At 41.1% G+C, this 16,069-nt stretch overlaps 1 protein-coding gene across 1 annotated transcript in view; it reads left to right on the forward strand.

Annotated features, from left to right (window-relative positions):
• Positions 1 to 16,069, forward strand: part of GOLPH3 (golgi phosphoprotein 3) — a 34,168-nt gene that overhangs the window by 10,372 nt on the left and 7,727 nt on the right. Inside the window, exon 2 of the mRNA XM_065740011.1 lies at positions 13,713 to 13,844. Coding sequence (XP_065596083.1) covers positions 13,713 to 13,844 — 132 coding nt within the window. The remainder of the gene's footprint in view (positions 1 to 13,712; positions 13,845 to 16,069) is intronic.

The following is a 16,069-nucleotide window of genomic DNA, read 5'->3' on the forward strand; positions in this document are numbered from 1 at the left end:
TTCTACGAGTATGCTCAGTGTTGTAATTAAGCATACATTGCATCAATCTTCTTGACTTGTACCCAAGAGTTAGAAATTGTATTTGTTCTCCTTTGTAGAATGATAGTATTCCAAAATGAATTGCCAATTTTCAAGGAGTTTTCCTGTCTAAGGACTCTGTATTGCAGCAGCTCAATTATTGACTTCGATCTGCGTGAGTTTTTTTTTTGAAGTTGCACAGTCACAGAGTATAGATTCACTTACCTGCAACAATACCAGACAATATTTCTTAAGCAGTAATTTTACTTTCAGAAGCATTATGTAAAGTTCCTGAATTTGAGGTTCCCATTCTGTTCTTGATCCTCTTCTGCCCTTCTCTGCTGGAATCTCTGTTTAGTTGCGAGACATGATGCAAATACCCAAGGAGATTGTAGTGTGTCTGTAGAAGAATGCTGTTGGTAGATGCATTAGGAATTCATAACATTTTAGGTCAACATGAAGAGTGAAATTTTGTGTTACAAACACAATTTATAATAAACCAGATAGTTGCGTTATCCTTTTTGTATACATACTGCTTGTAGTTTGTATTTTACTTCTTTGAATATGAGATCAGCTTTAAGGAAATGCTGCAGTTTCTGAGGTGATTCTGCTTTTAAAAATTCAAAATATTAGTAATAGTTGCAGATAAACTACATTAAAATGGACAGTATAAAGGTGGTTCTCCTCTTTGTGAGAAACTCCTCATTGTATGATAGCCCCATGCTCCTTAATCTGCTAGTACCCTTAAATCTTAAAGTATTGTGATTTTAATCAAAGATTAAAAAACAAAACAAGTGTTCCCCATTAAACACCATAGCTGTGAAACTGAAAACAAAATCTGTTGTAGCTACTTAGAATTTGTCTGCAGAGGGTGCAAGGGAAAGACAGCAACCAGCCTTGATGTGGAAACAGTAGCAGAAAATGCAGTTTTAACCCCTTGCAGTGCACTTGGACAGTGTATGCAGTTACCTCTTATGCTCCATCCTCCCCAGTTCTCTTTCTGTAGATCCAAAAATAAGATGCTTCAGTCAGGAACTCCTTTACTGAAAAATGGAAAATTCTTTCAATCGTGGTCAACTCCATTATGGAATATCCCTCACATCAGCCTTCATTTCAAGAGGAATCGTCACTCCCTGCCTTTTGCAGTAGGTTTCAAATGGGTGACAGATAATGATTTTGGATTATTATGTTTTGTCTGTGCTTTGTGTTAGCGAATAATAGGATAGCAGACACCTCTGAAAGAACTTGGTAATGCTTCAGAGAATCATTAAAAGGATGCTGTTGCTGTCCTGTCAGATTTAAATAATATAACTTCAAATCTATGATGATCAGGGTCATCTAAAGCAGGGAGCTCATGTTAAGTGCTGAACGTGTGATGCCTCAAGCACTATGTCTTTTATGCCTTCTGAGCAGATTGTGCTCATTAATGTATAGGTCACCAAAGGTGAATTTTTAATTTAATTTTTTTTTATTGAGCTCTTCATCCCAAAGACTAACTGTAGTTCTAGCGTTATTATTTAGGCTGTGTTTTTGAAGTCAGCGTGCGATCTGAAGTGTGCAGTTGTCACTGAAGAGGGTACTCGTGCCTTTTGCTGTCTGTCCCAACCATCTTGTTCCCTTTTTGGGCTCCCACTGAAATTCATTCACCTGCTCAGTGAATCAGATGGAAGAACTGCCGTTAGCTTTCAGAGAGGCTATTTTCTCACATAGCTCCCTATACAAGTTCTGCTGTGGGCTCAATGGAGAGAATGGCAGTTGTCATGAAGTGCAAACACAGATACTGTTTCTCAGCAGCAGCTCAGGTTTTGTTGGACTGCCTTTTTTGGTGTGGCCCTCAGATGGCTAAAATGAAGTCATAGGGGAGGACTTACCTTCTCAAGTTCAATGGATTTTGTGCAAGGTTGAGCTGAAATGCTTTGATTTTAAAAGTCACTGAAGCTGAAGTGAGACTCCTGAGGGAAGGCTAATTGAAAGTATGGAAAGTAGTGGTTTGAAAGAGATTCTTATGCTGGCAAAGTAGTTACGCACTGGGATATTGTTTTGTCCTCTCTTCCTGCTTTTATTTTTATTTTTCTTCCTGGTGTTGCTTGCTGCTGTGTTAAGTAGAAGCTAAGTACAGAAAAAAATTGAGTCTTTCTCTCATTACTGGTTTGGCTACTCAAAGTGATCATTTGAGGATTGTTGCTTCATCGTGCATCATGCTGTGTAAATGCCAGCAGTAGACTCTCATAATTGTGCAGTGCAACGTGTAGTTTATATCATATTGCTTTGCCTAAGTGTACAGATAACCCAAACTGATGGAGATCTTCCCGGTCCCACATTGGATTTATCTGATCCATCTCAAGGTATACATCTCTTGGCAACTGTTCTTCCTTTACCTTACATGTTTGAAGGAGAAGTGAGCCACCTTGTATTTCTTGTGTTTCCAGAACTATGGTTCATGAGCAGATCGTGATGTTTCCAGCATTGTGCCTTTATTATGCTGGTGTGTGTAAGTTAGTGAAATTTATTAATGAAACCTGGTACAATTGATCTCAGTCATGCCCCACAGTGCCATCAGGCCCAGAATGTTTTCCTGTATGTTTGTCATCTCTGATTTCTGAGAACATACCATAAAAGTAGTCTGGCACATGTCAGGAAGAATAGAAGGCAATGAAGAAAATACTGCTTGTGAAAACTAGATATCTGTTCATATATAAATATAACAGGAGTTTTAGGTTTTAGAGTCTTTATATGGCTACAGTTGACACACTATTTGAATGCAGAAGTAATAAAAGTAAGGGTGAACTCCACACTAATTCTTTGATTATGCCACCTCTTTAAGAAATGCTGATTTTCTTTGTCTTTCATGTCTTCGTGTTGGATAATCCAGTTTACTGTTTTGTAACTAGGATTTTGAAGCCTCTCAGGAGCTGTAATTGTTATTTATCCTGACTTTCTGTTACTCACCAGCTTGGCCAGTTCCTTTTCTGGTGGGACTGTTATGGATGAAAAGGGTTACAGTGTCATATTTCTGATGTCTCCACATGAAGTTTCAGAAGTGGCATTCCTTACTAAACTTCTGAAGTCTTCTTTTGTTTGTGTGTTTTGTAAAAGAATTCAGAATTTCCTGAGTACAGGAATGTATGATTTTAGGTAGCTCCACTGATGTTTCTTGTTTATAATGCTTCCCCGATGATTGTTTCATTTCAGTTTTGTTGCAGTAGATCTTTTGTTCTTTTTTTAAGCAGAGGGTGTTAGGTGAGAGTTTAAGGAGTACTCTGGACTTCAAAAATAAAATGAAAAGGCTTTTAAGGAGAGAAAATTAGACTGGGCAGTGTTACTGTGTGTTACCCCAGAGAAGCTCTGCTGTTGTGGTTCTTAAATGCAAATTGAGCCTGAGTGAGAGCTGAGTCTTTAGCCTAGCGCTGACCTTTAATACTGAAAGTTATTGAGTCTGCAGAGTTTAATATGAGCCTAAAGGGCCTGTTCTCTAAATAAATGAATTTCATTTTTTTGGCAAGTGGGTCATTGTAACCCTCAATAACTTTCATGGACTACTACGTAGCTTTATGATGTCTTTTAATTAGAAGACTTAGAAAGCTCTCATTCATTTGCTATGGCTCTATGGTCTGTAACGTAGTCTGTAATAGCTTGAGACTTGCTGCAGTAGATGAGGAACTGCACTGAAAGCTGCAGTCTATCGTGTGCTGAGGAAAGTTCTGTAAAAAGACAGCCAAAACCAGGTTAAGTGTGTTTTGTGTTACCACATATGTGTCTTGGAGGTCTCAGGCTTGGAGCTCTGCAACCTCTTATCCTATTTTCTTTTGAATCTGTGATGTTTTGTTCTTCACCATTTTCTGATCTGTGAAGAGTGTAATAGAACTGCTGGTTTCCTATTATGAGATAATTGAAGAACTGGAAAGAGAATGTCTTCTATAATGGGAAGAGTTTTTTAGTAACTCTTATGGGTAAAACAGAGTGTTCTGAAGCAGAATGTTACATAGTCCAACACAAGTGTTTTGTCCTCATTTTAAAATGGAAGTATTTTTAAACTTTCTCTCTGTAATCTGTTAAACTTTCTCAGGCAATATCTTGAAGTAATGTCTTTAAATGTTAAACAATATCTTTTTTTTTTTTTGCTTTGTTATTAGCTGGCTTTAGTTAGTGCTTGAGACAGAGAAAATACTGAAATTCTTTTTTTAATAGAACAGGCTTTACAATTTCTTGGAACTCAATGAAGTAATGATGGATGAATGGCTGCTCCATGAACATTGACTGCTTAATACTGAAGTGAAATATTGTTGAATTTATGTTCAGATTTTTAAAGTAACATCAATTGTGTGTGTCACTAAAGTATTTGACGTTAATCTCTGCTATATACTGTCAGTTGTTCTGGTTGTGTTAGACTCCTCATTCTAATTATGTACTTAGTCAGTTATAATAATAATTACTGCAGGAGCTTTGGGGATCTGAGACGGAGAAAGTTTTATCAGTTGATTGAAGTGCTGTTTTTTTAATATCTCAAATTCCATAATTTGAATATATTTATGCATTTAAAATGTACGGAGATTGGTATTTAATGTCTTTGAAAACTAGAAATCAGTGATTTCCATAGGAATGTATTCTAATACTTCTGCAATAGCTTTCTTTCTGTAGTCATACTGACTGATTCAACAGAATATTTGAACAAATTCTATACTTAGAATCCTATGGTCTTGTCAGTGTATTCATTCTCTCTACAGTTTGCTTTTCTTGTTCATGGCTTTTTTTACAGCATCAACAGATGCCACAAGGCTTTTTATAACCAGGGTGATGTTGGAGCTCCTGAAAGATGTTCATTTGTTTGTGTAAGATTTCTCATAATTTCTAGCAACCTTCAGATCTTCCTTCACAAGTCCTGGGGTCCTATTTCATTTTAAGTATAGCTTTGTGAAACTTGAGAGTCTTGAAGGTAAGCAGGGTGAAGACATGAGGAAACAAGTGAAGGTTTCAAAGGACACTGGTGGGACCTTTCCAGTCGGGGTCGCTTCCTTCCCTGTGAGGTATGTGCATCAACCTGGTCTCCTGTTACACTCTGTAGGACATTTGTAGGATTTGCATTTGTAGGACATGGCTTTGTGTATATGTTTATGCTTTTTTGTATACAGACCCCAGCTTTTGGATTACTACTACAAGTAGGAAGAAGCTGCAGGAGTTTTGCTTAGTTCAGCATTGCTGAGCCCTGTGTATTGGGAAGGCTTGCTTGAGAGTGTGCTGATACAGTCATGTCACTTTTTCCCTTCTTAAGAGTGGAGACAAGAATAAGATGGCTGCTCACCATAAACTATGTAAATATGTTGTCTGCTATCTTGTCTGCCGTGTATGCCTGAACAGATATTGTGAAATCTGTGAGGATCATAGTAACTCAGTCTCTGTGTAAATTTAATATCTTCACTGCCTCAGGAATGTGTAGCAGGGAAACGAGCTGCTCTAGGAGAAAGTGTCTTGGGTGGATGGTGGAGACATGTAGCTGAAAAGGCAAAGTAAAGACAGGAGGTGGAAGATAAAGCAGTAAGGCGGGTAGCACCCTGGTCTTAGAGCCGTGGTGAGAATATGGATGATCTTCAGTAAGTAGAAGCGATAGTGATTAATGGCTGACTGAGCAGAAGACCTCTGAGAGGTGGGTGAGAGAACAAAGTGAATAGGTACTTCAACATGTGATGGGAGAGAAATGGTTTAACGACTGTGGATTTTGGATAACATGTTTTTTAAATAGAAGATGTGAGTATTCTGTTCTTTGCCATACTTTATTAGAAAGTTTGAGCTTTCAGAGTTAACACAGTTGCAGATTTCCATTATAAACTTTTCCTTTTTATGCTTGTCTAGCAAAACTATTTTTTATATTGGAATTTCTAGGTCAGCTCAAAAGAAAACCAGTTTTCTGCTATGCTTCTATAAATAAACATGACAGTTGTAAATATTCTTAGGATCATTGAACCAATGTAGATTTAAAACCGTCTTGTGAGCTATTCATAGCTTTGTGCTATTCGAATGTGATAGCTGTCAGATAAAAACAATTCACTACCTTCTATGTCTTCCCTCACCACTATTGCTTACCAACTTCAATTAAATAAGTGTTTCACTCATTTAGGATGTTGATAAAATTAGCAAAGGCAAGGGAATATTGGTGCTGTTTAGGAATATTAAGTAATGAAATGACTTGTACCTGACAATAGTGTTCTTTAGTTAAGTATTTTGAGACTGCTAGCTGTTTGGAACATAACATAAAAACAGTGTTAAAGTGTCAACCTGAATCCTTATTGTCTTCAGTACTCTTTAACCAGCAGTGGCCAGGCAATGTTCAGGGACTGATACTCACAGAAAGACTCCTCTTCCAGTGTATGCTCTGTACTTCTGTGGTAATTTTCCAGATTGTGTACTTCTTAGAGAATTCATTTAGAAGTTTTCTTCTAGTAACTTAACCTTCCTATAAAAACAATCAAATTCTTATGTAGACAAGGAATTGGCTTTCGAAGGGTTACAAAAAGGTAGTTTAACTGCTTCCTGTGCAGATAGCACACTGTTCTACAAAGCGCTTCTTCCTCTCTGTGTTCACTCTCCTTCCTTTTCATTCCTCCTTTCTTCACTGTTCATCTATGACCTCTTTAATAGGTAGTACTATAGTGCTGAGAATTACTGCTTTTCTGTTTCTTTGTCTACATACATCGTTTGCAGTAGGTGTTAAGGATCTCTTTGCAGAGTGGAAGATAAATGTCTGCTTCAATTTTGTTTCACATACACTAGAAAGCTTGAGTTAATTTCAGGGATGATTTAGTTAGATTGTTGTGTGCTAACCTTGTCTTCTCTGAAGGCTCCTTCAATTGACTGACATCTTTGCCATAAGTACTGAACATGATCAGTCAATCCATGTGCTTGAACTACCTACAAAGACCAAATTAATAGATTGTAAAATGTTTAGGGTGTTGCTGGCTGTTAAAAAATACCTCATTCCTTACAGTACTAATATAATCTGTCAAATGAGATGGTCCTTTTCTTGTGGATCCCTGCAAACTTTGAGCCTGAAAAAAGTGTTGAGGCAGTGTACCTTCTCATGACTTTAGTGTCACTGAATTCACAAGACCAAGCAGTCCCTTTTTTGAAGATCATAATCCCTTTGAACCGTCTTTCAAGGTTGCTTCATTAAATCATCAGGTGGTTGTAGTCTTCGTCCTTGCTGATTTACAAGACCTGCTTGGATAAAGCCATGCACAATTTGGATTGACTTCATAGCTGAACCTACTTTGAGCTGGAAGTTGGAACAGAAATTTCATGAGGTCCCTTCTGACCTGAATTATCCTAGAATTATTTATGTATTTACAACCCTGTGGTTCATAGGTACATTAGGTTGGAAAGGACCTACAAGATCTAGTCCAACCATCCTCCTATCAGCATCCCTACCCACTGAACTACTGAATCAAATCCCTTAGCACCTCATCTAAACGCTTCTTGAACAGCGCTAGGGATGGTGCCTCAACCACCTCCCTAGGCAGGCCATTCCAGTGCCTGACCACTCTTGCAGAGAAAAAATGTTTCCTCAAATCTAATCTAAATCTTCCCCGGCGCATCTTGTGGCCATTCCCTCTCGTCCTGTCATTATTTATCAGGGAGAAGAGGCCCACCCCCTCCTCACCACAACCTCCCTTCAGGAAGTGGTAGAGCGCAATAAGGTCTCCTCTGAGCCTCCTCTTCTCCAGATGCAACAATCCCAGCTCCCTCAGCCGCTCCTCATAAGACTTGTGCTCCAGACCCCTCACCAGGTTTGTTGCCCTTCTCTGAACACGCTCCAGGGCCTCAATGTCCTTCTTGTAGTGAGGGGCCCAAAACTGAACACAGTACTCGAGGTGCGGCCGCACCAGAGCTGAGTACAGGGGGATGATCACCTCCCTGCTCCTGCTGGCTACACTATTTCTAATACAGGCCAGGATGCCGTTGGCCTTCTTGGCCACCTGGGCACACTGCCGGCTCATGTTGAGCCGAGCATCAACCAACACCCCCAGGTCCTTTTCCTCTCTACATTCTTCAGCCATTCTGCTCCAAGCCTATAGCATTGCATGGGGTTATTGTGGGCAAAGTGCAGGACCCGGCACTTGGTCTTATTGAACCTCATCCCATTGAGCTCAGCCCAGCTGTTCAGCCTATCCAAATTCCTCTGAAGGGCCTCCCTACCCTCAGGCAGTTTGACACATCCTCCCAACTTGGTGTCATCTGCAAACTTACTGAGGGTACACTCAATCCCCTCGTCTAGGTCATCAATAAATATGTTAAACAAGATGGGCCCCAAAACTGACCCTTCGGGGACACCACTCGTAACAGGACGCCAGCTGGACTTAACTCCATTAACCACTACCCTCTGGGCACGGCCCTCCAGCCAGTTCTCCACCCAGAGAAGAGTGAACCTGTCCACACCACGGGCTGCCAGTTTCCTTAGGAGAATACTGTGAGAGACCATGTTGAAGGCCTTGCTGAAGTCCAGGTAGACTACATCAACAGCCTTTCCCTCATCTACCTGTCTGGTCACCCAGTCATAGAAGGAGATGAGGTTGGACAAGCACGACCTGCCCTTTGTGAACCTGTGCTGGCTGGGTCTGATCCCTTTATTGTCATGCACGTGTCGTGTGATCTCCCTCAAGATCATCTGCACCGAGGTCAGGCTGACAGGCCTGTAGTTCCCCGGGTCTTCCTTACAGCCTTTCTTGTAGATGGCAGTCACATCGGCAAGCCTCCAATCTTGTGGGACCTCTCCAGATAACCAGGAATGCTGATAGATGGCAGAAAGTGGCTCAGCAATCACCTCTGCCAGCTCCCTCAGCACCCTTGGGTGAATCCCATCTGGTCCCATGGACTTGTGGCAGTTCAGATTGAGGATCAGGTCTCTGACCATCTCTGCTTGGATCACAGGGGGTGTATTATGTGCTCCATCCCGGACTTCCAGGTCAGGGCAAGTACCCTGTGGACAACTGCTCTGTCTATTAAAGACAGATGTGAAGAAGGCGTTGAGAACCTCAGCCTTTTCCTTATCATCTATGGTTACATTTCCTGCCTCATCAAGTAAAGGAGAAAAATTCTCCTTAGTTCTTCTCTTGCTGTTAATATATTTGTAAAAGGGTTTCCTGTTCTCCTTTACAGCAGTAGTCAGTCTAAGTTCGAGCTGGGCGTTAGCATTTCTAACTTTCTGCCTGCAAATCTTGTCCAGTTCTCTGTAGTCACCCCAAGTAGCCTGTCCCATCTTCCAGAGGACATAGACTCTCTTTTTCTCTCGGAGTCTCAACAAAAGTGCCCAGTTCATCCACACTGGTCTTTTTCTCCTCCGGCTCGACTTACGGGACTCCGGGACAGCCTGCTCCTGTGCCTTTAAGGTTTCCATCTTGAGGAGCATCCAGGCTTCCTGGGCCCCTTTACCCCTCAGGAGCGAGTCCCAAGGGACCCTTGCAACAAGCGTCCTGAACAGGTCAAAGTCTGCCCTCCAGAAGTCCAAGGTAGCAGTTTTGCTAGTCACCCTCTTGACGTCACCCAGAATAGCAAACTCCACCATTTCATGGTCACTCTGGCCAAGACAATCTCCAACCTTCACATCTCCTACTAGTCCTTCTCTGTTAGTGAAAAGTAGGCCTAGCAAGGCATCTCCCTTGGTAGGCTCTTGCACCAGCTGTGTCAGGAAGCAATCATCCACACATTCTAGAAATCTCAAGGACTGCTTCCTCTGCGCAGTATTATGTTTCCAGCATATGTCAGGGAAGTTGAAGTCCCCCAGGAGAACGAGTGCTGGCCATCGTGCAACATCTACGAGTTGTTTATAGAACACCTCATCTATCTCTTCATCCTGACTAGGTGGTCTATAACAGACCCCCACCACAATGTCACTCCTAAAGACTATTCCCCTGATCCTTATCCATAGGGACTCTATCATTTCCAACCTCAAGCTCTTCAACATCAAAACACTCTTTGATATAGAGAGCTATGCCACCACCCTTTCTTCCCTGTCTATCCCTTCTGAAGAGCTTGTAGCCATCAATCCCAGTATTCCAGTCATGGGAGAGGTCCCACCATGTTTCTGTAATAGCCACAAGGTCATAGTTAGCCTGCCTCACAATGGCTTCAAGCTCCTCTTGTTTATTGCCCATGCTGTGTGCATTGGTGTAGATGCACTTCAGCTGAGACATCTGCCTCACCCCTTTCTCCAGCACAGCCTCCTTAGGCTCTTTACTGGTGAGCCCTGTTTTATCCCCTTCCCCCGTCACAGCTAGTTTAGAGCTCTCTCAATGAGTCCAGCTAGCTCCTGTGCTAGGATTTGTTTCGCCCTTTGAGACAGGTGCATCCCATCAACAGATAACAGGCCAGGAGCCGAGTAAACTGCCCCATGGTCAAAAAACCCAAAGTGTCTATCTCTACACCAACCTCTCAGCCAATTATTCATCACCCGTGTTTTCCTAGCCCATTCTGTGTCCTTCACCGCCCCAGAAGGTATGGAAGCAAACACCACTTGTGCTCCCACCCCTTGAACTAATCGCCCTAATCCCCTGAAATCTCTTTTCATAGTTCGCAGACTTCTCTGAGATATTTCATTGCAGTCTGCCTGAACTACGAGTAATGGGTAGTAGTCGGTGGGGCGTATCAAATCCGGGAGTCTTCTAGCAATGTCCCTGATCCGGGCCCCAGGGAGACAGCACACTTCCCTGCGGTTTGGGTTCTGCCTGCAAATGGGGCCCTCAGTTCCCTTGAGAAGGGAGCCACCCACTACCAGCGGCAGCAGGCTCTGGCACTCCTTCCAACCAGAGACCTGTGTAGCCACGCTTCTAGGCAGACCTTCTGTCTGGGTCGTCACAGCCTTTTTAAGGCAAGCCCTCTGTCTAGTAGGGACCATGGCACAAAAAATGAAAGAACATAAATAAATAAAAATTGAAAATAAATAAAGATGGTTTAAAATAATGATGTGTATAGATATGAATGATAATAATAATTAAAAAGTAATAATAAATTAAAAATAATAATTAAAAAAAAACGCAACAAACAAACAAAGACACAAAGACCAGCAATTAATAGGATGGATTTGCAAGAGAGAAGTGACAGTAACCCTGCACCCTGCCACACGAGCTCCCACACCGATAGCAGCACAGTAAGGGGGCAGTACTCACACGTAGATCGCTCCTCCTTGTGCCTGGTGGGCAGTGACACTTTCCTGCCCTCCCTGAGCCCTTTTCAGAGCTGAGGGGTGTGGGCGAGGGCGCCGTTACCCTGGCAACGCCTAAGTCGGTCGTGAGAACAGCTGTTGGGGACTGGCCACTCACTCGGCTCCCGTGAGACAGGAACCTCCCGAACCCCCCCCCCCACCCCCCCGTACCTCAAATCAGCCACTGCAGCTCTGGCTGTGCCGATTTCAAAGCAGTTGATCTCGAGGACTGAGATGTGGTCATACATGTTGAATGATTGCTGGAACAAAGGATTTAGTACGTGTAATTGCTGTCACTTCCTTGACAAATACTTGAAAAATAAATTTGCCTTTCCTTACAAAAAACAAGGGAATTATTTCTAGAATTCACACTGTTCACTTAATAGTATAACACTTTGTGAGCAGAAAGAAGTTTTCATTTAATCAAGTCACAAGTCACAGTTGTATGTCCACTACATTTTTAGTTTGCATGTATCTTGTCTGATTTCAGAAATTATTTTTTACTTAAAGGACATGGTTGATATGAAATAGGATGTAGGAGTCTTTTTTTTTTTTTTTTGTCTTCAAGTACTGCACCTTATCGTACACATTTGTTTTTCTTTTGGGACAGAAATGGTCTGATGCCAGCCAAAAAATTTATGGAATGGCTGACATCTGGTAGTAGCTGATTCTCACAAAGATCAGCTTTGAGTAAAAAGGCTGTCTAGATAACTTCCCAAATGCCTTTGCAACCTTATACTTACAACCTTTTAAGTAAACATCTGACATTTCATTAACAACTTCCTAGAAATTTGGTTTCTGTAGAATTTTTACAACGACTACTGTTCATTTATATAACTACAGCTCTTGAAAGCATCTAAATGCTAAATGGAAACATGTTCCTAGAAATCTGTATTTATTGGAACGTGTTATTTGGGGGCTGATTTGTGTACGCTGTAGTGTACTTCTGGTATGTCTGTCTGGTGCCTGTACACTACCAGCCTTCATTTGCAAATAGTGTAGGGCAAATAGTGTCACTCATGATTTGAGCTAGCCTTAGTTACTGTTTAGGTTAAATTTTATAGGGTTTTTTTTTTTTCTGTTGTTTCCTGTACTCCAAAGTGGCATCCACAGGCAGGATGCATTGCTACAGGATTTTTGTAAGTTCTTTCTGGATCATACCAATGTTTCTGCAATTGTTTATCAAAATGATTTTGTTATTTATCAAAGTGATTTTGTTTTGTCTTAACATTACAAAACACAACAGTAACTGTTCTGTGTATTTTTTTAAAACTTTCTGTTGTTTTTGTTTACTTTCAAAAGGTAGTACCAAGGTCAGAAAAGACCTCCAAGATCATCTAGGCTGTCCACCTACCACCAGTATTTTGTATTTTCCAATAGTCCACATCCCTCAGTACTACATCTGCATGTTTCTTGATCACCTCCAGAGATGGTAACTCCACCACATCCATGGGCAGCCTGTGCCAGTGCTTCCACTTATTCACAGAAATTCTTCCTAACGTGCAACCTGAACCTTCCCTGGTGCAACTTGAGACCATTCCCTCTAGTCCTATCACTGTTAGATGGGAGAAGAGGCCGACCCCTACCTCACTACAGCCTCCTTTCAGAGAATTGAAGAGAGTGATAAGGTCTCCCCTGAACCTTCTCTTGTCCAGACTGAACAATCCCGGCTCGCTCTGTTGCTCCTCATCAGGCCTGTGCTCCTCAGCTTCCTTGCCCCTCTCTGGTTACTCTTCAGGTCCTCAATGTCTTTCTTGTAGTGAGGGGCCCAGAACTGAACAGAATAGCTGAGCTGCAGTGTCACCACTGCTGAGTACAGGAGGATGAACACCTCTTGCTCCTGCTGGCCACACTATTTCTGATAGAAGGCAGGATGCCACTGGCTTTTTTGACCCACCTGGGCACACTGCTGGCTCATGTTCAACAGAGCATCCCCAGGTCCTTTCCCTTTTGTACAGTCTTCCAGCCACTCTGCCCCAGGCCTGTAGCATTGCTTGGGGTTGTACTATGTTCAGCCTGGGAAATCTGGTCTTCAGTTTGTGCTGATTGCAGTATTGGTTTGATCTTTTCATTTAGGAGATGTTTTCTATCTTAATATTGATTTTTCAGGTTATCATTTACCGTTATTTCAGTGCCATATTGTTTATGGCACTTTCATGTTTGTCCTGAAACTGATGAGCCTGTGAGTTACTAGTAACACCAAGTGCTTGATGTCTTAAAAATGTTACAAAGATTATTTTGACAGTATGTAAGCTCTTATCTTGCTGTTTTGTTTTCTGTTGCTTTCCTCAAGTTTCCTAGTTCCTCAAAGAACAGCCAAAACCTCAAAAGAAATGATTCATCTATTTCTCCTTCACATGTACAGTGTAGAAATGATGGTTTTCTGTCAGTGCTACTTTGAAAGTGTACAAAGGCAAGATAACTGTTTACTGAACACAGCACGCCTCTTTTTCTATTTGTTTTCAGGTGGAAGCGGAAGTATCTGACTGTCTGTCATTCTTCACAGGGTTACACATCGTTCTGGAATGATTGCATCTCATCAGGATTGCGTGGCTGCATGTTAATTGAACTGGCATTGCGTGGGCGTCTTCAGCTAGAGGCTTGTGGAATGAGACGCAAAAGTCTGTTGACAAGGAAAGTAAGTGGAGTTAAGTGGTCACTGCTGCTTCTGTGCTGTGTTTCAGGTGGCTATGCAAGCAGTTGTACGATCAGTTGTAACAAAATACATTTTGTTTTAATATGGGGTTATAGATCGAGTAGTGACTTAAGTGGCATGCACAGAGTTTAAAGTGGGCTGAAGCGCCTTGTAAAATATTCTGTACTTATTCACAGTTCCTGTCTGTTCTCGTTGATGTGTTCCTGCTGCACTTGGAAGCATTTCACAGTCAGTTGGCAGTGATGGTGGCCAGGGTGCTGTGGCAGCAGTTGCTACTAGGAGCCACCAAGCACCAACTGTAATCTTCTGAAGGAACTGGCTCTTCCAGCATGGGCAAGATGTGGGCTGGGGTTGATAACCACTAAAATTCTGTGGTTCTGTGATAAGGACAGCTAACTTGACAGTGTGCTGGATACATCCTGCAAGCCTCAGGTTTCACTGTGGTGTGCACAGTGCTGCTGTTCCTATGTTGTAATGCAAGGAGACATCCCTGTGCTTTGGCCCCCTGAGAACACACAAATCTATCTAGCAAAAATGGTTGTAGACACTCATGTTTAATGTGGGCAAGTTCTTAAGGTTCCTTACTGAATTAAGCTGGAGACTAGAAGCTTTAACTTACTGCTTTTGCTGCTGGGTTTTTCCTTTACAAAATGTGTGAAGTCGCACTCTGAAGAATTGTTACTTCATTAGCTTAGTGGATATTTATAAAGTAACTTTATTGAATGCACAATCACATATTTCTATTCACCACAAATAAATGATCTTTTGTGGGCTATTTCTCTATCAATATTATGCTTTGCTGATTCTTTTTTTTAAAGGAGAGCTTCCAAATTGCCCAAACATCTCCCAGCTTCCTTCTCTTCTGAAGAATTGAACCTCTGTTGAGGCAAACAGCTCCTACTTCTTTTAACTCTATGTAAGCATATGCAGCACTGATTAGTTTGCACAATCTTTTTTCCCCCACAAAGCTTTTGGCTCCTTAGACATTCAGGAATGTTCTTCAGCAGTTATTTTCTTTCTGTGCAAACCTTGTCAGGTTTGTTTAGCTGAAGTTTTAACTGTACTTCATAGAAAAATAAAAAAAATAACTTGTGCAATACCTTTACCACAGCATACAAACCAAATTCATTTCTTCCTCCTTTTTATAAGTATGTAATTTTGGGGGTTAGTCTGTCTGGTTTTTTACTTGATTTTTTTGTTTGTTTGTTTGTTAAGGGTCACTGACAGCTACCCATGAAAGAAAATCTAGAGATTGTTTTGCAGTCAGGGGAGTTCTTTGAAAAAGATTTAATGTAAAATTCAAATGCAGTTATTTCTTCTTAAGGAACTTCATGCAGGTAAAATTCCTAGCTGCTGATACATACACTGATGTATCTTCTCCTCTGCTTCACCTCTCAGTACAGAAATAATTCCTGTATTGTTTCCTATCTTATTTCAAGACTTGCAGTGTTTAATACCATATTGCTGTCTTGAAAATTCAAAGGTCTGTTTCCTAACTCAAACCCATATGTCTTTCCAGCCATGTTCTGAAGGGAAAAACTTAATTTACGTCACTTCAGTTGGTGCTGCAGCTAAAAAGGGCAATCCTGTTTTTGCAAGGAGGCTTTTTTATTTGATTGGTTTGGTTTGGTATTTTTTGGGATTCTGTGCTGCCTCTTACCATCTCAGAAAGCAAAAACAATAATTACAGCTTTTTTTTTTAATAAATTCAACAAATCTTTGGATTAACCTCAGTGTTTTATAACTGCAAAATTAAAAGCAAATTAAATACTCTATGCAATTGAAATATTCTTAGTAACTGGGTATGAGGCAAATCTAATACGTGTTAAATTCCTGAAGAATTGGGATGTAGGAAGATTTTGCAATAGGGCTAATGATTGTAATCTCTAAAGAAACTTTGTAGTTTCTTTGCCTTAGTTCATCTATTACAAAGAGGAAATAATATTCCCCAGTGTGGATACTTTGTCTTCTATGATGGCTCAATTCACAACATGCCCAACTCACTCAATTTCTACTATTATTGTGCTTCAGTGACTCTGGAAAGAATTAACCAAGAATTATTAGTCACTAAATCCTTGTCCAAGAAAGCGGATCTGTGAGTGGGGGAGAAAGATGTCTGAGCTCTTCCCTTATTGCATGTTTCTATGTGCTGAGAGAGAGGAAATAAAAGAATAAAAATACTGTGGAATTGTAAAGCAGAATACTTT

Source organism: Cyrtonyx montezumae, unplaced genomic scaffold, assembly GCF_038088225.1.
Source record: "Cyrtonyx montezumae isolate F1298 unplaced genomic scaffold, pur_monq_1.0 scaffold_25, whole genome shotgun sequence".
Classification (NCBI taxonomy): domain Eukaryota; kingdom Metazoa; phylum Chordata; class Aves; order Galliformes; family Odontophoridae; genus Cyrtonyx; species Cyrtonyx montezumae.